The sequence below is a fragment of the Sinocyclocheilus anshuiensis genome, unplaced genomic scaffold, assembly GCF_001515605.1.
Source record: "Sinocyclocheilus anshuiensis isolate Anshui unplaced genomic scaffold, SAMN03320099.WGS_v1.1 scaffold1127, whole genome shotgun sequence".
Lineage (NCBI taxonomy): Eukaryota > Metazoa > Chordata > Actinopteri > Cypriniformes > Cyprinidae > Sinocyclocheilus > Sinocyclocheilus anshuiensis.
This window is the reverse complement of record NW_015546115.1, coordinates 136,435-158,490: the sequence shown is the minus strand read 5'-3', so window position 1 is coordinate 158,490 and position 22,056 is coordinate 136,435. Positions and strand designations below refer to the sequence as shown.

Here is a 22,056-nt window from a genome sequence, read left to right as displayed (position 1 = left end):
TATACATGCATGTGTCTTTATATATACATAATAAATATACATAGTACACACACATATACTATGTAGACAAAAACGTTTATTTTGGATGCGATTAATCGCGATTAATCGTTTGACAGCACTAATATATATAATCCACTTATTCTTAATATTTATTTTTATTATATATTTATATATAAATATATAATTTATATAAACATTGAGAATGTGTGTATTTTTAATTGTCATTAAAAAATCTCATTGCAAAAACATCTTAATGGTCCTAAAATATTTAACTAAAATTTCTAATCTCGTTCTTTTTGGGGGCTAAATAAATGTGATCATGTTGTTGATGGGTTTTGTGAGATTTCCCCTTTAGTGTTTGACTGATGTTTATTTTTGCATGAGATGAGACAAGTTTGATCTCACTCGAAACATTCAGACGTCTCTCCTTACAAAAGACAAATTGGGGAATGTTTTGATGGTCTGGAGCGCAGAGTAATGAAGTGCAGCAATGCAAAAGGTGCTTAATTGCATGTGTGTGTGTGTGTAGTGTTTCCCTCTGCAGCTCCTTTATATCTGTCACGATTCATTTCTATTCTCATGATTTCAGAAGTGTGAAGAGTTTTCCAGCAGACGGTCACGTCACTCGGCGCGTTTCTTCACTCTCTGATGGCCCATTTTTTCCTGACCGACTCCAGCTGTGAGAGAGAGACAATGAAAAAGATGACAGTGAGTTCACATGGAGATGCGACTGAAGCACAGACACGGCAGGCTTTATTATTCACCTCGTTCTCCACCATCTTCAGTCGGCCGAGGGCGTCTTTTGCTGCATCCTGAGAAACCAGAACAGCTCTTTAGCTTTAATCTAAATGACTGATTTAAAAATGTCTAAATCACTTCACAAAAGTGACATCCAGCTTTTGCGGTGTTTGTTTTTGATGAAACATCTGCGCAACTGCATGAGTGTTTCATGTCAACATGAAGTGACATTCGTAACCCATTTTACTTCAGTAATGTCAAGTATATCTGAGTGAAATGAGAACAAAAATAGACAGCTCACATCTTAATGCGTTTGCACAGAACAGCTAACGTCTGATTGTGTGTGTGTGTGTGTGGTTTGCTCACCCTGTTGCCTTGGCTGGAAAACATTTTGACTGAATCTGACAGACCGTGAACAAACTTCCGCAGCACATTTTCATATTCTGAGACAGACAGAGAGATACAGTACATTAATGATGGTCTGTTTTGCTCTTGAATGTCTTCAATATGTAGCACTGGAAAGTCCAATTCATTGAAGTGAATCAGTTTATTTAGAATGTTAATTTAAATGAAACATTTAAAAAGGATTCACAGATTCATTTGAATCATCAATCAGTATTATTCCCAGCATTTTATGTTCTCATTCGTAACAAAATAAACATCTAGTAAAATAGGACAGTTTATGGTTAGGTTTTTGGGTGTTTTTCTCTTTAAACTACTGTTCAAATGTTTTAATGTTTCTGAAAGAAGTCTCTTGTTCAACAAGTCTGCATTCATTTGATACAGTAAAAACAGTAATATGAAATAATATAACAATTTAAAATGACTGTTTCCTATTTTAAAATATATTCAAATGTAATTTATTGCTGTGATCAAAGCTGTATTTTCAGCATCATTACTCCAGTCTTCAGTGTCACATGATCCTTCAGAAATCCCTCTAATATACTGATTTGCCGCTCAATAAACATTTCTGGGCTGTGTTTCCCAAAAGCATTGTAAGCCTAAGTACACCGTAGACCTATTGCCACCAATGGAGCTATGATCCACTTTACGCTTACGATGCTTTTGGGAAACGCCACCCTAATCATTATCAATGTTCAAAACAGTTGTGCTGCTTTATATTTTTGTTGAATCCGTGAAACATTTTTTTTTCAGGATTCTTTTGTTGACTAGAAAGTTCAAAAGAATTAGAAATCTTTTATAACATTATAAATGTCTTTACTGTCACTTTTGATCCATTTAATGCATCCTTGCTGAAGAAAAGCTTTAGTGTCTTTGGGAATAAACCCCTGGCCTAACCCCCTTGGAAGTGAATGGTAGTGCACATAATTTGCAAGAGTTTTCTAATTGCATGTGGCACCTGTCAGTGCTGCCGGGTGTTTCTCCAGGAATGATTTCTGCCACTGCAGTCGCTGACAGACGTCCATGTGCTGCTTGATCAGCTCTGATGGCTCTCGTCGGTTCTTCTTATAATCGTTGATCTAAAGAGACGCACAAAATGACTCACGATACACTCTATATCCAGTCAACAGCTCAATCCTATCACTGACACACACCTTCCACTCCAGTCTCTCTTTGTCGTGCTGAAGCAGACTGAAGCTGTGCAGCTTATACTGCGGAGGAGACGAGCTGAAACCAACCAGAGACACGTGTGTGTTAAACACACTCACTGAGCGACAGGAAATCAGTGCCGTACGATCAAGCTTTCGTGTTACCTTGGTTTAGAGTTCCTGTCGTGATCGTTCCCAGGTTTGGATCTTGGAGGAGGAGCCTGCTGGAAATAAAATGCTTTATGTGGTTTCTGTCCAACTGTGTTTGTATGCAAGAACACATCCTGTGTGTGATATAAACAGCACTAATTGGCGTCTCATACCCGTTCCTTTTCCCTGCTTTTCTCCCGGTCTCTGTCTCTCTCCCGCTCTCGGTCCTTCTCCGGTGAAGGTGTGAGCGGGTCGATGACGAGCCACTTCTCCGTCACCGGCTGCAGCTGAACTCCAGACAGCGGCTCGCGGATCTTCACTCGCACCTCCAGCTTCCCTCCCGTTGCCTTGCGTCCATCCAACACCTGCAACAGCAGCACAGCCTCATGGGACACCAGCGCTCCTGTGCATGTGACATGTGTGTTTGTGTGAATCGCTCACATCAATGATCTCTCTGATCTCACACTGGTTCTCAAGAGCTTCCAGCTTCAGCTGAGCACTTCCCACCACTTTATCTGTCTTGAAGAGACCACTGCGGACACACACACACACACACACACACACACACACACACTTAAACCAATTACATGACAATTAAAATAAACAATTTTTATTATTTAAACTGTAGTAAAACATTTATGCTGATTTCATTTAAATTCCTTTTAAATTTTTTTTTTTAATTTAACATGTAAAAAAAATTACAGCATTGAGAATCATCATTGAAAATAATGTGACTGCAAAAAAAGCTAAAAACAAACAAACAATGCAGATACATAACAGTAATGAGAATTTGTGGAAAAAACCTGCTTAATTATCACTGTGAAAACTATGTATGTTAATTTTCGCCAAAAAAGTAGCAATTAATTGATCAAAAGAGCAATTTTAATTTTTTTAGTCCATGGTGGGAAAAAAAAATAGAATTTTGCGATGCAAACTCAGAACATCTGAACTGTGAAATGTAAAGTGAGAATTCATAGCAAAATTCAAAATCGTGAGATATAAAGTCACAATTACCTGTTTAAGTTTTATTCTGTGGAGGTAAGAAGCTTCCATGAAAAACATTAATGATCCAAAAATAATCTTATGAAAAATATTACTAATGTCATTTCTTTTGGGGTGGAATGCGATCTGGACGTGTTATTGTCAGATTCACTGTTAGTGTTGATTAATAGGAGTCTCACCCTTTGTGTACGACCTCAAACTTGATGCCTTTGGCCTGTACCACTCTCTTAAAGCCTCTGTGATCTCGCTTGATGTTCAGCTTGAACTGCTCCTTAAACTCTGAAAACACAGAGACTGTCAGCTAATGCCGCCACCTGTTTAACACACAGACTGCACGCGTGTGTGTGTGTGTGTGTACCTGGACAGTTGGTGTTTCTCACAGTGCTGGTTTTGTCTCTCTGAGCTTCTTCCTAAGAAACAAACACACACTGTTAGACGCCAATAGCATGTGTGTGTGTGTGCGTGTGTGTGTGTATGTGAAAGTGTTGCGTACCGCGCTGGGGAACGGGAACTCAAAGCGCACACTCGCATCCAGATCGTTGGCTGAAACTCCTGGAGAAAACAAAGAAAAGAACATTTGCAGCCATTCAGTGACAGAATCTCATTATTGTTTATTATTTATAGACACTAATATTCAAAAGGTTGGGGTCACTAACATTTTTTTTGAAAGAACTGAATTAAAAAAAAAAAAAAATCCCCCAAACGTTTCAATGGTAGTGTATTTCAGAGACCACGTGTTTACAGCATTATGACACACAAGCAGCACACAGGCACACGTTCACATACACACCTGGAGGAGCGGGCAGGTTGATTCCTTTCACGACGGTCAGCACCATGTCATTGGACATCAGGGTAGGAAAGATCCTAAACACAGACATGAAGACATTTAGTGAATCTGCAGGACGACTGCGCTGACAGACGTGTTGTGTGTGCGTGTGTTCTTACTTGACGGTGTTGAAGGTGCGCTCCTCTGTGTGGAATTTGGGAACCGATCTTCCTTTAGCGTGAGCTTTCTTCAGCAATTCGATATTACTCATGCATTCCTCAGCCAGCTTCTCAAACCTACACAGACACACACACACACAGACGCACACACAGACGCACACACAGACGCACACACACATATTTTCTATCATGGGGGCTTTCCATTTACTTGTAATATTTTTGTACTGAGCTCAGCAGCAATCCTGAAACCAAACCCTCAGCATTTTTTCTTTTTTATTTACTATGTTTATTAATCTGTTTTCCTCATGAGGACTGTTTGCTGCTCCCACAATGTTCATCTCAGGTTTTACTATCCATGTGGGGGCATTCAGTCTCCACAATGTAGGCAAAATCTAACGACACACAAACAAATACACTTTAAGGCTAAATTATATTTTATATTTAATTTAATATTTATGGTAGTATTTATGGTTAGATTCTGATAATTATTACATATTTTAATTAATACATTTTTTTTTTTTCCATTTATACTTATACCATTAATATGTTAAAAAATATATTTTTTATAAATATTAAATAAGTAAAGAAAGCAAAAGCAGTACTTTAAAAAACAATTTATAAAAAATAAGATTTGTTAAAAATGGCATTTTTAATGCTTGTTTAGGCAGATATGATACAATTGGTCTGTTTTTGATTCATACACTACCATTCAAAGGTTTGGGGCTGTTAGGATTTTTTAATGATTTCGAAAGAAGTCTCTTCTGCTCACCAAGGCTGCATTTATCTGATCAAAAATACAGTAAAACTGTAATATTGTGGAAATATTACAATTTAAAATAACTGTTTTCTATGAATATATTTTAAAATGTAATTTATTCCTGTGATCAAAGCTGAATTTTCAGCATCATTACTCCAGTCTTCAGTGTCACATGATCTTCAGAAATCACTCTGATATGCTGATTTGCTGCTCAAGAAACATTTCTGATTATCATCAGTTGAAAACAGTTTTATACATTTTCCTTAAGGATTCCTTGAAGAATAGAAAGTTCAAAAGAACAGCATTTATTAGAAATAGAAATCTTCTATAACATTATAAATGTAATTACTGTCACTTTTGATCAATTCAATGCATCCTTGCTGAAAAAAAACGATTAATTTCTTTAAAAAAAATACTCAAATTTTGAACAGTAGTGTACACTCATCACTCAAAACAAACACCTGGAAATTCGTCTTACCTGATGATGTTTCTTTCTAAATATAATAAATGAAAACACACCTGGCAGTTTCTGCTACATTCCCCATATGAGTGAACTGCTGCGAGTACGCCTGGCATTTCTGGAAACAAGTGTTAGAGAGTCATGTAGACTGTAAATAAAGCATGCGCTTCTCTTGAATTCAGTGTGTGCTTCACATGGATCAGATCTGTGTTTAGCCGCTCGTGTGTGTGTGTGTGTGTGTAATAACCTCGTGCTGCTGTTTGAGCTGTGCCATCAGTTGAGTGTACTGCTCAGATGAGCGCGGAGAGAGAGCTGACGAGCGTGAATGAGACAGTCTGTAGTTGTCCTCACTGACCGGAGCGGCCGGCACCTGCACACCAGAGCATACATAAAACACACTAACACACTGAGATCTGTGTCAGACGCATCTGATCACTTTCACACATACAGATGCAAAGCTGTCCACAAATGCCAATATACGCAAAAACACACCTGATGTGCATGATGCAATAAATGATTATTTATTCAGCATTTTGTAGAAGGGGAGTTTAAAAATCGTATATTTTTCATAGAAAAGGTACATCGCCATCTTGCTCCAACCAAAGTGACCTGAACGCATCTGACATCTTAATTTGGTCTTCCTAACTCATAAATACAAACTTCCTAGAAGTGCTAATTCAACTTTACTCTTTCAGTCAATGACTTTGGCCCTCCAGAACCAATTCTGATGACATTTCGGTGCATCACTGATTCACAAACCTTGGTGATGTCCACAGGAAGTCCGGCCTTGGCGGCAGTAATCATGGCATCGAGGCCTTTAGCGTTTCTCAGGTGCTGAGCGGCTCCCTGCATGTCCTTCATCTCTTTAGAGCGCAGCGCCGCCTTCACAAACTGCTGCCTGCGCATGGTCAGGAAATCCAGCTGCTGCTGGGCTGCACAACAACACACACGTCACACAGCAGTGCCAGTACTATGTACCTGTTAATGCCGATATATAAACACGCACCTACCTTTCCCTCCTAGTTTGGGGGTGTTAGTGGAGCCGGCGGACGAGGCTTTCGGAGGAGCGGGAGCTCTGGATTTCTGAACGGCAGGCTGAGCTGATGGCTACACAGACACAGAGAGATGAAGAATCAGGCCCAAGCACAGTTTCTAGAGGTTCTGCTGAACTTTGACGCTACCTTCTGTGGTTCTTCGTCTGCATCGGCATCTGCGTCCTGATTGGCCAGCTTCATGGCTGTCTCCAGGACGCCCATAAAATTCTGCTCGCCGCCCTCAGTGCCCTGCAGCGGAGGACAACCTGACATGCACAAACATTAACAATGTCAAAACGGAGGTGCATAAACTATATACTATGAAATTGTAAATTCACAATTCTAAGAAAAAAAAGTCAGAATGGTGAGATAAAGAGTCACAATGACCTTTTTTTTTTAATACATGGCAAAAACAAAAAGAGAATTATGAGAAGTAAACTCTAAATTGCAAAACAGTGATTTTTTTGTTATTCTTATAAATTTGTAGATCTTGTAATTATTACTTTTTTTCTCAGAACGGCAAGAAAACACGTCTGAATTGTAAAATTAAAAAGTTACAATTAAATTTATTCTGTGCAGAAACAATAACTACACTGTACCTGTTTTACATATTATAATTAATTACATAATTATAAATGCACACTGCCGTTTGGTATCAGAATATTTTTTATTTTAAAAGAAAAAATATATATAATATAATATAATATAATATAATATAATATAATATAATATATATTTATATGTAATATAATAATTACAAAAGATTTCCGTTTAAAATAAATGCTGTTCTTTTGGACTTTCTATTCGTCAAAAATCCTGAAAAAAAAACAAAAAAAAACATTTCCCACAAAAATCTGAAGCAGCACAACTGTTTTCAACATTGATGATAATCAGGAATGTTTCTTGAGCAGCAAATCAGCATATCAGAGTCATGTGACACTGAAGACTGGAGTAATGATGCTGAAAATTCAGCTTTGATCACAGCAATAAATGATATTTTAACATATATTCACATAGAAAACAGTTCTTTTAAGTTGTAATAGTATTTCAAAATATTACTGTTTTTTTAACACATAAATACAGTCTTGGTGAGCAGAAGAGACTTTCATAAACACAAAAAAAAATCTTACTGATCCCAAACTTTGAACAGCAGTGTGTATAATTAAATTAATTATTGAATTATAAATATATAAATAATCAGCACACCACGCTGTAACATTTACAAATACCTCCTGATATATTTAGATCTTAATGAACACATTATATGGTACATTTCTTAACCTTTTTCACTGGTGAGGCACATTCAAGACATTTTACTATATTTGTCAGAAGTTTGGCTTTTGCTAGAAACAAGTAAACAAGCGTTACCCGGTGGAACAGGAAGTTCTGCCAAATTCACAGGCCGTCCTGCTTTATGAGCTTTAATGGTGTCTTGATATTGCTGAGGTCAAGAACGAACACACACACACACGAGAGATTAAAGAAACAGCAACTGTTCTTATTTAAGTGAGTCTTCGCGTGTGTTACCTTGACTATGCGCTGGTGCATGCGTGCTTTGCGGTCGTCTCCTTTGCTCTTGGCGCTCTCTGCGGCTTCTCTGTATTTGTCCATGCGTTGCTGTAAGGCCTCGGCGACGCTCCGGGGAGCAGAGAGAGCTGAAACACACACACATATAACTGATGTCTGTGTTTGATGCGTGTGAGTGGGACGTCACATTAACACACACACACGTTCTCACCTGTGTCTGGGGCAGCAGTGGAGGCAGCAGGAGGGGCGGCTGCTTTAGAGGACAGCTGGGGAGGGTTAGAGCGTGGCACTTCAACCTCTCCTGAAAGACAGACACTTCAGATCAAAACCAGACTGAACTGAGCAGAATGTAACTGAGGTGAGTGGAGATCTGTGAGGTAAAGCTGTACCAGGAGGGGGCGGCAGTGAGCTGATGTCCACAAACTCGCCTCTGTCAACACTCTCCACCACTGAGTCTAATCTCTGAGGAAAGCGAAAGTTCATTTTCACAGTTGTTAATTGTTGGATAACCTAGTGCTGTGTAGCCAGATAAATCTACAATCCACAATAACACACCTACACTTCTGTTCAAACGTTTGGGGTGAGTATGTGTTTTAATTTTTGTAAAACCAGTCTGTTCTGGTTTCTTTTTGAATATACAGTATTTTTAAAATGTAATTTATTTCTGTGATCAAAGCTGAGTTTTCAGCATCATTACTCCAGTCTTCAGTGTCACATGATCCTTCAGAAATCAGTCTAATATGCTGATTTGCTGCTCAAGAAATGTTTATTATTATCATCATTGTTGAAATCAGTTGAGGTGCTTCATATTTCTGTTTTTAATTCAGGTTTATTTGATAACCATAAAGTTAAAAATAACAGCAGAATTTTTTTGTAACATTATAAATGTCTTTACCTGTGTTATTTTAGTATCATCGCGTTTATTTGTAATATTTTGAATTCGTTTTTATTTTTATATTTTCCATTTTCCTTTTTAATTTTGTTAAAGTTTTAGTAATTTTGTTTGTTTTTATTAGTTTTTTTATCAGTTATTTCTTTAAATATTTCTCTATAGTTTTTATTTATTTTTATATAAGTTTAAGTATATCAAGATAAACTAAATGAAAATGAGAAATCTTGCCTAGGCAACTAGCTGAAGTACAATAAGTTTAGGTTTTTATATTTTATCTCACTTAACATTTATTTAATTTTTTAAGTAACATAAAAAAATGTTTTTTTTCTAATTCTAATTCTAATTTATTTATAATATCCAGTTTATCTGTAATTACCCTGGCACTTTTGATCAATTGAATGCATTCTTGCTGAATAGAAGTATTAATATCTTTCAAAATAAATAATCGTACAGACGGCAAACTTTTGAATCTTACTGCACATAAAAAAAATGCGTAGGGCAACAAAGAAATTTGTGTAAATGTGTGACTTTGTGACCCAAATTAGACCTGATGATCATAAACTGGCAAAACTCATTCACCTTGAACATTTGGTAGAGTTGTTTGGCTTGTTCAGTGTTTCCGCTCTGCTTGGCCTTTAAGGCTGCCAGCTTATACTCTATCTGTCTGCTTAATATGCTCGCTTTGAGCTCTGAAACACACACAATCACACATGACAAGTTGTACGGCAACAGCTTCACAGTGACAGTTAATGAGAAAGTCAGAGCGCGAGTGTGTGTGTGTACCTGAGTGCTGTGTGTGTGTGTGTGTGGTGTGTGTGTACCTGAGTGCTGTGTGTGTGTGGTGTGTGTGTATGTGTGTGTGTGTGTGTACCGGAGTGCTGTGTGTGTGTGTGTGTGTGTGTGTGTGTGTGCACGTCCCTGACGGTGCAGAGCGTAATACTAGAGTATGTGCCTGATGAGAACGCTAGTGTGAGGTTTGCTATCAGGATGTCCATGACTGCATGTTGCGGAGCATGGCCTCGAAGCGCTCCATGCTGGGGGCCTGAGCGTGGGACAGCTGGTCGGTCAGCCGACTGTACAGACTGAAGGACTTGAGCTCCAGCCAAATAAAGCCAAAGTGGTCATCATCGAATAGCACGAACAGACCCGGTGTGCGCTCTGGACTCGTGAAGCCGTGGCCGGCGATCAGGCTGTAGCAGCTGAGGCTTGGATGGAGCGACTGGCTTGACATTGGCCGTCTGTGGTGGCGTGTTTGCTGGAGCAGGTTTTTCTTGCTCTGTGATTGGCTTGGCCTGCGGAGCAGCGGAGGGTTTTCCACCGGTGGCCACAGGAGGAGGAATCTCATCTTCATTGATGGGCTTCCCCTTTTTAACTGACATCAGCATAGACTGTAGAGTCTAAAAACAGGAAATGTGTTACTAACCGCTCAGAAATCCTCAGACAAATATACTATATCAAATACAGTATAAATTATTTATTTTACAGATTTTTAAAATCAAGTTTACATTTTTTTTTCTTCAAATTTATACGTTTTCATTATTATTTATAATTTAATTATTATTTTGGTAAGTATTATGTAAATTAAATTGCAGTAATTGTTATATATCACCTTTACGTTGGCCACCCTGCTCTCTAAGACAGAGGTCTTCAGCCCTGCTCCTGCAAAGTTTATTTCCACCCTGCTTCAGCACACCTGCCGGTGTATTTTCAAGCAGTCTTGAGGAGCTTGATTAGCTGCTTCTGGTGTGTTTGATTAGGGTTGCAGCTAAACTCTGCAGGACAGTGGCTCTCCAGGAACAGGGCTGAAGACCCCTGCTCTGAGACACTATCATCGGCCATCAAAAAGTCGATGTGGGTGGAGCTCTAGTCCCACCTTCAGTCCGCGGTCGTATCGCCGTGCTTTGCTGGTCTCGCCCGCGGCCTTGGCATTGGTAATGGCTGTTTGGTACATGTCCAAGCGCTCTTGCAGGCAAGCCTCCAGGCTGGCAGGTGCATTCTGGGACGCGAGCGCTGCATTGGAGCGTTGAGGAGGCACTGGTGACGGAGGAGGTTTCCTGACCACTTGCTCCTCATCGTCTTCCAGCACCTCACTCAACTCGGCCTGAAACATAGAAAACGACTTCGATCAAAACCTGCTCCTGAGAGAAAGATCGCATCTGATGTGCCACCTGTAGTGCTGTAAAGACAAGAAGGGTTTTGTCCTACCAAGAGATCAGCGTCGTTCTCCAAATCACCATCATCGTCTCCGTCCTCGTCCAGGTCTTTCATACAAAGCGCTGCCATCCGCTCAATGTCCACCATGGGCACCGGAGCTACATTATGCAAGAAAGACAGAAAGATGGCAAGGGATCAAGGTTTGGCTTGCTGTTGGTAGACGGCATAAATACATAACATCCTCACCTTTTCCTCCAGGTTTCTTGCCCGCTGGTCCGCTCCTCCCTCCTCCTCCCATCAATGCCAGAAGCTCCGCCTCCAGCTCCTCATCATTTCCTCCAGAGTCATCCAGCCCGCCGTCAGGAGCCAAATCCAGCAGCAGTCCCATCTGATTACATGTGAGGATGGAGATATTATTTTAGTTTTTTATCAATATTTTGAATTACATTATCTTTTCATTTCAGATAAAGTTTTAGTCATTTTGTTGTGTGCCATTCTTTGTCTATACATGTAAATATGCCTAAATATTTATAGCTTGTTATTACATATGAACTGTTGCAAATTCAAAAGCATTTTATATTATATGTCTATACATGTTTTAATAATTTTCCTTTCAATTTTTATTTTATTACTTTATTATGGTACTTCGGGTTAAAGTAAAGGACAGTTAGAAATGTGGCCTTTGCAACTAGCATGAATAAAAAATACTTTTTTTACCTTTTATTTTGGTTAATGTTTATTTTATTTCAAGTGTCATTTTTTAATAGGTTTAATAGGTTTTTTCATTTCATACTGACTTCAAAGATGACATTTTAATATTGCCTTTGCAACTAGCATGAATTAAAAAAAAACCCGGAAATAACGGTTATTTCGGTTAATGTTTATTTTCTTTCAAGTGACAATTTTAATAGGTTTTAGTTTTAATTTACAATAATAACCCTCAAAACTGATTTATAGATTCAAAAGCATTTTATGAACCTATATGTGTGGCACTCAAAAGTGAATGCAGTTTAAGTGCACTAAATATTTGGAAATGTCCTTATTGCATCACCACAAACCATTAAACATTATAAAGAAAAAAAATGCAAAGATGAATAGTTCACAATATGATCTATAACACATATTTAGAAAATAAATAGGGCGATTTTTTTTTCCCATTTCATGCTGACTTCATCATATGATTCTGGACACAGTCCTGACTCTCATCTGGTTTATTACCTGTTTGGCCCTGGCAGCCCCCTGGCCCTTCTGCGGAGGGTTCCGGCTTCGACTCATTTTCTCCGCAGGTCCTTCAAACCTGGAGTGAGAAAAATAATGATTCATTAACAGTGTTGGGGGTAACGCATTACAAGTAACGTGAGTTACGTAATCAGATTACTTTTTTCAAGTAACTAGTAAAGTAATGCATTACTTTTAAAAGTAATGCATTACTTTTAAAAGTAATGCATTACTTTTAAAAGTAATGCATTACTTTTAAAAGTAATGCATTACTTTTAAAAGTAATGCATTACTTTTAAAAGTAATGCATTACTTTTAAAAGTAATGCATTACTTTTAAAAGTAATGCATTACTTTTAAAAGTAATGCATTACTTTTAAAAGTAATGCATTACTTTTAAAAGTAATGCATTACTTTTAAAAGTAATGCATTACTTTTAAAAGTAATGCATTACTTTTAAAAGTAATGCATTACTTTTAAAAGTAATGCATTACTTTTAAAAGTAATGCATTACTTTTAAAAGTAATGCATTACTTTTAAAAGTAATGCATTACTTTTAAAAGTAATGCATTACTTTTAAAAGTAATGCATTACTTTTAAAAGTAATGCATTACTTTTAAAAGTAATGCATTACTTTTAAAAGTAATGCATTACTTTTAAAAGTAATGCATTACTTTTAAAAGTAACTTTCCCCAACACTGTGCATTAATAATACTACAAAACAGCCACTGCACCAGCCTTTCAGTGACACCACAACCAACCACACCAGACAGTGAGTGGAGTCATATCGCATTCCTAAATCATTACGTGAATAATGACGTCTGTATTTGCATAATCAATGCACAGACATAATCATCGGCCAAATATGCACATCTAATAGTTTAATATTTCTCCCAGAGCTCCATCACCTTACATTAACTGACTAAGCTCAATAGGGAATGTTTAAACAGCATTTATCTTGCTAGTGTTTACTGGTTAATCCAAAGCACATCTTTGGCTGATTTTGCACCAGAACTGTTAGAGGCAAAGCGCAACGAAGCCACAAAATAAATATCGGATCATTCACAATATAAATCATAACGTAAACAACTAATTCAGTCAAAGTCTCTGCTAGCGCGGAGGCTAATTCTCACATCAGACTCTATTTACTAATCATTTGAACGCGATACCTTGATCATATGTTCCTCCGAGGGCGGGTTACGTGGTAAATATCTGTTCCGCTGAGAAGAACAAGCTGCCTGTCATGAAGTTTTTGCACCAGAATGTCATAAACATAGAGATAAACACAAATCTGCACTGCTGTCAATTTAGCTCCAGCACTTCCTGCTTTTCGCCAGGTTTCCCATAGCAACGACAGAGGCTCGCGCTTTACGGCACGCGGGAACGACGGCGCCCCACAGCCCAGGATCTGTTAGTTGAGATTTTAAATCATATTTGACACTTTATGAGGGTTTGTCTTGTTATAGTTTGTTTTCTCTGAGAAAATGTGCAGAAATAGCTTACTAAATATGACATCACGAATAGCGTCACGAATGTTTCGCGCGCTTATTTGACTAGTCTGTCAAATTAATCACGTGCTATTTACAACGGTTTTAAACGGTTTATTTGATATGTTAAAGTGATTTATAATTGGTTATAAGAATTTATTTTACAAAATTGGGTCAGGAAAAATTAACGAATACATTTGAACGAACCATCTACAGTATGCACAATTAAAAGAGTCAAGTGTGTAATTAACATGTTTGAACTTTTATTCATTTAGTTGAATCTGGACTAAAACAAGACAATGGCCAAAAGAAAATCGAAGACGACAGGTACCTTGGACCCATGTAAACATAATTATCAGTCATTCATACTACCAGCTTGATTAGAGCTATATTACATATTTAATTTGTCAGTAAACATGCTGATGCAGGTAAATGTCTTTTAGCAGAGTTCAAACCCCCTAAGAGAGCAAAACGACAGAAAAGCACTGAAGCAACAAACCAGTCTGAAGATGAAAATCAGGTGATTTCTCTCTCGATTACATGCTATGACATAACATTTTGAAGGAATTACAATATGCTTTGATGTCACTGTGCTGTTATATTTGTGTTTTCGTTTGTTGGTTCACTTAACTCTTTACCTTAATGTCCAGACTCTGACACCAGAGTCAGAAAACAACAATTCCCACAATGCATTGTGCTCAGACAAGCTGGATGAACATCAGCCTGGACAGAGCACATTACAAGACACTCAGACAACAGAATTCCCAGTAGATCCGTGTTGTTCCTTGGAAGAGAAAACAAGCCATTATGATAATAATGAGTTTGGAAATGGCACAAATCCACTCTCTCATGAGATTGAACAAACTGCAGCGGTCCCACTACAAACCCCAGAACTCGACAAAAGCGACAAGCACACTCTCTCTAGACCTTTGAATACAGAAGCTATTAATGTAGATCAGCCCAATAGAGAGCTAGATGATGAAGAGCGTGAAATCACTAGAAATTCAAATCATCAATCTCAGAAGGTCCCAGATGACTGCGACTCTGAATTACCATCCGATGAGCATCAGACCGAGAGAGAATCGTCACATGAGGGGAATACAGCCACTGAACCCAAGATGGATGAACAATTAGGGTCTTCAGACATCGTAGCGGAGACCTCATATGACCAGATCCAGATGCCTGAAGATGCAGGTTCTGCAGATCCTCTAGTAAAGAGGAACATAAGAAAGAGGATGGGAATGTGCAGGCTTGGAGAAAGGAAGAAGATGCTCAAGGGACAGCTGACTAGAGGGAATGTGTTTGAAGGAAGCCAGGAGAACGAGGCGGGGGAAATCACTAATGAAGGGCCGGTCATGACGAGTGACGGTTTGAAAAAGGATATCTCGATTTCTGTTGAAGAAGAGGGAGTTACTGAGTCAGAGGTTTCAGTGCCCTCCTTCTCAACCTCCTGCCCAATGGAGGATACACCCGTACAAGAGCAACAGGAGCAGCCTGGGAATGAAGTTCAGATACTGGTCAAATGCATGTCAAGGGAGCCTGTTACTCATGAAACTGATAATGCAATCCCATCCCATGCTGATGCTGATGATCTAAACCCTCTCGAGCAAAATGAAACTGAATGCACGGAGCAAAATGCTACTGAAAGCAACATTAGAGAAGATAGCAATGAGGTCACAACTGAGATTGGTACTGAAGTACCTGTCGATTTTGCTGAAGTTTGCAAGGACTCAACTGATATTTCAGCTCAAGAAGAGGTTGTGATAGCCGGTTCACTTGAAGTTCCCAAAGAGGCCAATGAAGGCTCTGCATCCGCTTCTGAGGTTGCTAACCAGTTTGGAGAAGAACTCGTAGCGGGAGGCGACAAGACCGAGCAGTGCAGTCCGTGTGAATGTGACATGAACGCCTCTACTAGTGACCACACCAGTGAACAGTGTGTGGAGCTCATGGACGTCGCAGCCGATGAGACCATCAGGGCACCTCCTGTAATCCATGAAACAGAAGATAAGTGTGAGTCTTCAGACTTTTCTCAGGTTGCCGCCACTGTCACAGCTGAGAACAAGGCAGACAACAGGGTGTCGAGTTTGTCCATACCTGCAGCTCCACCGGGTGGTGATAATGAAGATGTGCAAGTGAGTTATTCTTAACGTACATTTCAAGCAGGGGTGTCCAAACCTGCTCTTGAAGGGCCACTGTCCTGCAGAGTTTAGCTCCAGCCCTAATCAAACACACCTGAACCAGTTAATTAAGCTTTTCAGACTCAGAAGAAATGTGTTGGAGCTAAACTCTGAAGGACGCTGTCCCTCCAGGATCAGGTATAGACACCCCTGACTTAAAAGAACCAGTCGTAATTCCAAAGCCATATTTCAAGAAGATATACTGCAGAATGTTCTCTGAAGTGCTTTTAAGATCTAGAAAAGTCATAAAAGCACAATAAAAGTAGTCCATAGGACTTCTACGATAGCTTTGGGTGAGAAAAAGGCCAGAATATAAAGTGTTAGTTGACACAGAAATCAGTGTGGGTGCCATCAAACCTGTGTCATTGGTGTGTAATATTCCTTTGAAATACCAAAACCACTACTTGGTGTTTTTTTATTTGACTTTAGTTTTAAATTTACGGTGTAGGTTTTGGTATCCAAAACTCTCACATGTCCTTTAAAGTCAGCATTAAGTTACTAAAACGGAGTTGTATCCTCAGTCGTTTACAGAGCGTGTAAGTTTACTGAGAGATGCTCATGAGCCTCTTCGGAGTCCTGCCGCTGAACCGGATCCCTCCAGCCCTTTATCCATGCACTCGGTGACAGATTCCCAGCTCAACAACATCCCTCTGAGGTGAGACAAGTGTGAAAGCCATTGACTTTGAATGTTACTGGAGGTCTGTTTAGGTTTCTAGAAGTTGGTTAAATTTCAGACTTTACTGTCCACAACATTAATGCACAGCGCAAGGTGTTTTTGTCCATTTTCATGGTTTATATTTTGCTCAGTTTGGAGGATCTCCCCATCTCAGAAGCCTCCTGTGATCTGGAAGATGCCACAGAGCTTGTATGTGGCCTAATCAGAGATATTGCCTCTCTGAAGTAAGTCAGGATTTGTTTTGAGCACTTAAACACAATTCTGATTTTGTGGTTTACACTATTAAGTTTATTATTAAATAACACGGTAAAGAACAGTTTTGACCATAAACAGTAATTTCTATGTTTTCTTGCAGTCAGTTATTGATGGACGCACGCAGGCAGATTGGATTTGGGCAACAAAGCAGAAAACCTCTGCTCTACACTCAGAAATATAGGCATAATACCAACAGATTCTGAACGTCTTTTACTGCATAAAAAAAAAAAAAAAAAAAAAGAACACTGAATAATTTGCACTGATGAGTTCAGACAGCAGGCACTGGTTTACAACAGTTCAGTTACACTTGTTCGAGCAAAGGCACAACATGCATAGAATTGCTGTTTTAGTAAGCCAAAGTTAACACTTTTCTTAGGAGGTTCAAGCAAAGTAGTAAACATTGTAATTCTGTCAATCACAGGGTGTGACCCCCAAGACTGAAGGGTCGTAACCTTAGCAACCGGTCTTCAAAGTTCCAGTCATAAATCGGTCCAAATTCCTGTTCAAAACACATTCCGCATAAATAAAATGAATGTTTCTGGTTGTTGCTGTGCGCGTTTGATTCGGTGAAATCATGTTTTGTAAAACTACACATCAAAAAAAGATTGTCAAACTGAACCAATTTCAGCTGACGTGCTGTGATATGAACACATAGGTTTCCAAAAAGTTCACTGAACACGTTTCTGTTGTTCATTTTCTTGCGTTTGTCACAAAGTAAACCATTTTTAAACAAATGTACATGAACTTCCTGATGCCACCTGAACAAAACCTGATGATCATGTTCTCCAAAATGCAGTGAAAATAGAGAAATAAAAACAGAAGATTGAGGTAGTTATATATTAATGCAAAATATAGGCAGCTTTAAAGAGAAACACACCTAAATAACATTAAAAGCATTTATATATTATTTCACCAGAGTATCACAAAATACTTTTTTTTTTTTTTTTTAGTAAAATTAAACAAGAGCTAGTTCACACGTGGTTGCACCTGTAGCGAGCCTATTGGCTTGTGTACAAGTTTGTTCAAAGACAAAACAAAAAGAGTGAAAAAACACCACCACTGCACACAAGAGGAAGACATAAAAAAGCGTGCAAAATCAAACACCAAAAAGCACACATGCATGCAAACTCACAAGCCATTATGGATTGAACAATTAAAGTTTAAAACTTAAATATTAAAACCACGCGTAAAAATGTTCTTCTCGTATACCGTGGCCAGATCTTTTACGGGTCAGACACGGCCGGTTCACCATGTTGTCTTGGCGTACACGGAGCTGTAGGTTTTGTCCACGAGCGGGCAGAATCTCTTGGTGTGCGCTTTGGCCCCGGTGGCTCCGCACAGGGGACACACGTACTGGCTCAAGTACGGGCACATCACGGCTCCGGCGCGGTCTTTTAAGTAGTGTGAGGTGAACACGGCTTCGGTCTCTCCGTTGTGTTTGCAGAAGCTGCAGAACTTCTTCTCGGATGGGCTGCTGCGGGTGCTTTTGCCGCGTTCCGGGTCTCTTTTCTCCGTCGTCAGGGTCCCGTGCGCTCGCGTCTGGCCGCTTGGAGACTCCAGGAGCGCGGCGGCGGCGGCGGTGTCATCGGCCGCCTCAGGCTGCTCTGCTGGCCGTTGCATGCCTCTGATCATGTCCGCCAGACCCATGTAATCCTTCCAGGGCTGAAAGTCCTGATTTCTAGACTCCATAGATCCATGAGCCGACAAGAAGTAGCGGAGAAGAGAAAATGCCATGGCATTCGCCGAGTGCGACAGAAACGTGAAGCACGCGCTGAGCACGCGTGGGTTTTAAAGGGCGGACGTCACGGCAGGAGACCAATTAGGACACGAAGAGTTTGCCAAGTGTCCTCTGAAACGAAAACGATTGGTAGAGGAGATTGAAATAAAGCAAGAATACGTTTAAACTGTGGACTGGAGTTGCTATTGTAACACCATATGGGGTAAGTTGAGCCCGCTGTTTATTGACACTAATTGGAGAAGACCACTTTTTTGAAATATCGTAGGAAGTTAAAAGAGAACCTGTTAAACTGTATGTAAAATTGCAATAATAACAATATGGAGCAACTTGCTAAGTGTTTAATGAAAAATACTCCTAAGAACTCAGTTCAACCTTTCATTACCATCCTTATATTCTAATTTTATAGCATATTGTAGTGGAATTAATATTCTTATTTTAAAATATAAGTTCAATCAAATATGAACATTTGCTACAAATGTAGTCACCCTCAGGCCATCCAAGGTGTAGATGGGTTTGTATCTTCATGGGAACAGATTTGAGAGAAATGTAGCATTACATCACTTGTTCACCAATCCTCTGCGGTGAATGGGTGCCATTCACTGGTGAAGTGTTATTATGAATTATGGACTCATATATTTTGGCCAGAAGTGATGTTTTAAGTTAAAATGATGAATTTTTTTTTTTTTTTTACAAACATGCAGCTTTTGACTTCACAAGACGTTAATTGATGGACTGGAGTGGTGTGGATTACTTGTGGATTATTGTGATGTTTTTATCAGCTGTTTGGACTCTCATTCTGACGGCACCCATTCACTGCAGAGCATCCACTGCTGAGCAAGTGATGCAATGCTACATTTCTGATGAAGAAACAAACTCATCTACATCTTAGATGGCCTGAGGGTGAGTATATTTTCAATGCATTGAAACCAACATTTAAAAAAAAAAAAACCACTGAGAAGTATTTGTGGACTTCTGAGTGAAATATAGTACTGTAAACATCAGTTGCAATGTACAAAATAATAAATGCAATTATTGATCTGATGTGTGCATTCGTGAGAGATGTTAATATGTAAGAAATATAAAACAATACAAGGTAATTCTATACATATGGCATACCTTTATTTAATTATTTTCAAAAATGTATCTTTGAAAACACTGTTTTCCACAAACACAATATTTCCAGCTCATGAAACTGAAGAGTGCAAACTAAAAGGGCCAGTGCAAGTTGCGTTCATCAGGTGACTGAAGGATCCGTTCTGACCTGAGACAGAAAATAACACTGTTGAGTCAACTGTGCACTGACATGAGTGGTGCATGAGGTACAGTGTCAGATATTAGACCTGTAGTAGGGCAGTTTAAGAGAAGAGTACAGCTCAGGGGTCCTGACCATGTTCAGACGGGATCCTGGCGTGACCTCTGACCCCTCAGATGACGGTGTGGCACATGGAGACAGAGAGTGCTGCTTTGGTATGGCTGCACCTGCACACACACACAGCTGAATTACAGTGTGATATTAGTTCTGTAAACATGATCTCTGTGTTGTGTGTGTGTGTACGTAGGTTGCTGAGCGCTGTGCTTTTCTCTCCTGTTCCACTGCGAGGTTTTCTTGACAGGTGACAGACTGAAGAAGTCTAACTTCAAACAGGATGCCTTCTGCCGCTCAAACTCACATCTCTGAAACACACACACATGCAGATTAAATGCTGGGGACAATTATGATTACAAAGGAGTAATTCACCCCAAATGAAATCCTATTATTATTTATGCAACCCATATGCTTTATTTTTTTTCCTGTGGAAACTAAAAGGAAAATTAAGTTATCAAGCATATGAATATGAAAGATGGACTATTTTTATGTTATATCTAATAAATCTTGTAAATGTCTTCTTTTGTGGTCTGTAAAGTAGCTGGGTGATTTGTAGTGATTTTTGCTATATTGACTAAGCTGCTTATTTTAAAATTTCTTTTACTGAAACTAGGGAGTGTCATTTTAAATTTCTGAATTTGAATTTAAGTATTTAATAGAACTGTTATAACAACAACAATAATATTATATCTAATAAATCTTGTAAATGTCTTCTTTTGTGGTCTGTAAAGTAGCTGGGTGATTTGTAGTGATTTTTGCTATATTGACTAAGCTGCTTATTTTAAAATTTCTTTTACTGAAACTAGGGAGTGTCATTTTAAATTTCTGAATTTGAATTTAAGTATTTAATAGAATTGTTATAACAACAAAAATAAAATATTTTTGACATTAAAATAATTTAATTCCACAATTCCTGAATTCTTTAGGGTTTACAATTTTAATTACCAAACAATTGTAGTTTCTTTTTTGACTCACAAATAGCAATTGCCACCTGATCTCCAACCCTGCTCCTGGAGAGCTACCGTCCGGCAGATTTCAGCTCCATCCCCAATCAAACACACCTTGAGCCACATATTCAAGGTGTTTAAGGTTACTTAATAATTACATGCAGGTGTATTGGAGCAGGGTTGGAACTAAAATGACACATCTAATCTGCGGCCTATTATGCGTCAAACTAAGATTGCCGTGGGGACAAAAAGTAATGCCATAAAGTTAGCATTTTTAAACATTCACTCACTAAAAAATAAATCTTTGGTTATCAATGACTTGATAACCACAAACAACCTATGTTTCTAAACGAAACATGGCTAGAAGACAGTTGCAGTGCAACAGTCCTCAATGAAACCGCCCCTCCTAACTTTACTTTAATAAGTGTCTGCAGGACTGTTAGGAGAGGTGGAGGTGTAGCTGCTCTATTTAAAGATGTTTATCAATGCAAGCAAGTGTCATTTGGTCAGTACTTGTCTTTTGAATATCTAGGGATTGTGCTGAAAGGTACTCCACGCATTCTGTTTATTATTACTTACAGGCCTCCAAAATACTCTCCAGCCTTTGTTGAAGAGATCACAGAACTGTTATCAATGATTTCCTCCGAAAATTCCTGTTTTGCTATTGCAGGGGATTTTAATATTCACATAGATAATGCAGAAATCAAAACTACAAAAGAAATGATAGCTGTTTTAAACACTTTTGACCTCATTCAGCATGTGCATGGACCCACACACAATCGTGGACATACTCTAGATTTAATCATCAGTAGAGGTCTAAACATTTCATCCATTGTTATTAAGGACGTAGCACTATCTGATCACTATCACTATCTGATTTTCTTTGATATATTGATCTCTGCTACCACTGAATCTAGATCTGTCTCTGTCAGAAAGAGATGCATTAACGAGAACACTAGTGTGCTATTTATGGAGGCTATATCT

The 22,056-nt window shown here is 38.8% G+C and overlaps 4 protein-coding genes across 5 annotated transcripts; 1 reads left to right on the top strand and 3 right to left on the bottom strand.

Moving 5' to 3' along the window:
• Window positions 1-221: 221 nt before the first annotated feature.
• LOC107700833 (coiled-coil and C2 domain-containing protein 1A-like) lies at window positions 222-9,885 on the bottom strand. The gene is made up of 24 exons (XM_016502647.1): window positions 9,877-9,885; window positions 9,635-9,744; window positions 8,553-8,625; window positions 8,375-8,464; window positions 8,164-8,291; window positions 8,005-8,077; window positions 6,784-6,902; window positions 6,613-6,709; window positions 6,362-6,534; window positions 5,850-5,972; window positions 5,662-5,720; window positions 4,386-4,502; window positions 4,231-4,304; window positions 3,934-3,992; window positions 3,799-3,850; window positions 3,620-3,719; window positions 2,880-2,970; window positions 2,612-2,803; window positions 2,454-2,509; window positions 2,295-2,367; window positions 2,099-2,219; window positions 1,105-1,181; window positions 765-812; window positions 222-677 (listed from the first exon to the last, which is right to left on the bottom strand). The coding sequence occupies exons 2-24, from the start codon at window positions 9,641-9,643 to the stop codon at window positions 639-641; spliced, it is 2,043 nt and encodes a 680-aa protein (XP_016358133.1). The 5' UTR covers window positions 9,644-9,744; window positions 9,877-9,885; the 3' UTR covers window positions 222-638.
• A 93-nt stretch (window positions 9,886-9,978) lies between these two features.
• LOC107700836 (coiled-coil and C2 domain-containing protein 1A-like) lies at window positions 9,979-15,670 on the bottom strand. Of its 2 annotated transcripts, none has more exons than XM_016502652.1 (6): window positions 15,615-15,670; window positions 12,428-12,506; window positions 11,456-11,597; window positions 11,261-11,367; window positions 10,929-11,156; window positions 9,979-10,452 (listed from the first exon to the last, which is right to left on the bottom strand). In XM_016502652.1, the coding sequence occupies exons 2-6, from the start codon at window positions 12,482-12,484 to the stop codon at window positions 10,180-10,182; spliced, it is 807 nt and encodes a 268-aa protein (XP_016358138.1). In that variant the 5' UTR covers window positions 12,485-12,506; window positions 15,615-15,670; the 3' UTR covers window positions 9,979-10,179. The 2 variants fall into 2 exon arrangements, with proteins under 2 accessions (XP_016358138.1, XP_016358137.1); XM_016502651.1 differs by lacking the exon at window positions 15,615-15,670 and adding an exon at window positions 13,596-13,839.
• Window positions 13,164-17,617, top strand: LOC107700784 (uncharacterized). Its single transcript, XM_016502600.1, has 7 exons — window positions 13,164-13,198; window positions 14,189-14,240; window positions 14,357-14,433; window positions 14,564-16,045; window positions 16,612-16,745; window positions 16,898-16,990; window positions 17,122-17,617. Exons 2-7 carry the CDS (start codon window positions 14,213-14,215, stop codon window positions 17,222-17,224), a joined length of 1,917 nt encoding a protein of 638 aa, XP_016358086.1. The 5' UTR covers window positions 13,164-13,198; window positions 14,189-14,212; the 3' UTR covers window positions 17,225-17,617.
• A 369-nt stretch (window positions 17,618-17,986) lies between these two features.
• On the bottom strand, window positions 17,987-18,786 carry LOC107700838 (nanos homolog 3-like). Its single transcript, XM_016502654.1, has one exon. It carries the CDS (start codon window positions 18,753-18,755, stop codon window positions 18,267-18,269), a length of 489 nt encoding a protein of 162 aa, XP_016358140.1. The 5' UTR covers window positions 18,756-18,786; the 3' UTR covers window positions 17,987-18,266.
• Between the last annotated feature and the right edge of the window lie 3,270 nt (window positions 18,787-22,056).

Bases quoted from the DNA above. Each gene is read 5' to 3' on its own strand.
- LOC107700833 (XM_016502647.1), bottom strand. The intron at 8,078-8,163 runs GTAACACACGCG...TCTTGACCTCAG, and splicing joins TGCACCAGCGCATAGTCAAG to CAATATCAAGACACCATTAA. The intron at 3,851-3,933 runs GTACGCAACACT...TTTGTTTCTTAG, and splicing joins AGTTCCCGTTCCCCAGCGCG to GAAGAAGCTCAGAGAGACAA.
- LOC107700836 (XM_016502652.1), bottom strand. From the start codon at position 12,484: ATGAGTCGAAGCCGGAACCCTCCGCAGAAGGGCCAGGGGGCTGCCAGG. The intron at 11,598-12,427 runs GTAATAAACCAG...ACATGTAATCAG, and splicing joins GGGCTGCCAGGGCCAAACAG to ATGGGACTGCTGCTGGATTT. The intron at 11,157-11,260 runs GTAGGACAAAAC...TCTATGTTTCAG, and splicing joins AGAACGACGCTGATCTCTTG to GCCGAGTTGAGTGAGGTGCT.
- LOC107700784 (XM_016502600.1), top strand. From the start codon at position 14,213: ATGGCCAAAAGAAAATCGAAGACGACAG. The intron at 14,434-14,563 runs GTGATTTCTCTC...CTTAATGTCCAG, and splicing joins AGTCTGAAGATGAAAATCAG to ACTCTGACACCAGAGTCAGA. The intron at 16,991-17,121 runs GTAAGTCAGGAT...GTTTTCTTGCAG, and splicing joins AGAGATATTGCCTCTCTGAA to TCAGTTATTGATGGACGCAC.
- LOC107700838 (XM_016502654.1), bottom strand. From the start codon at position 18,755: ATGGCATTTTCTCTTCTCCGCTACTTCTTGTCGGCTCATGGATCTATG.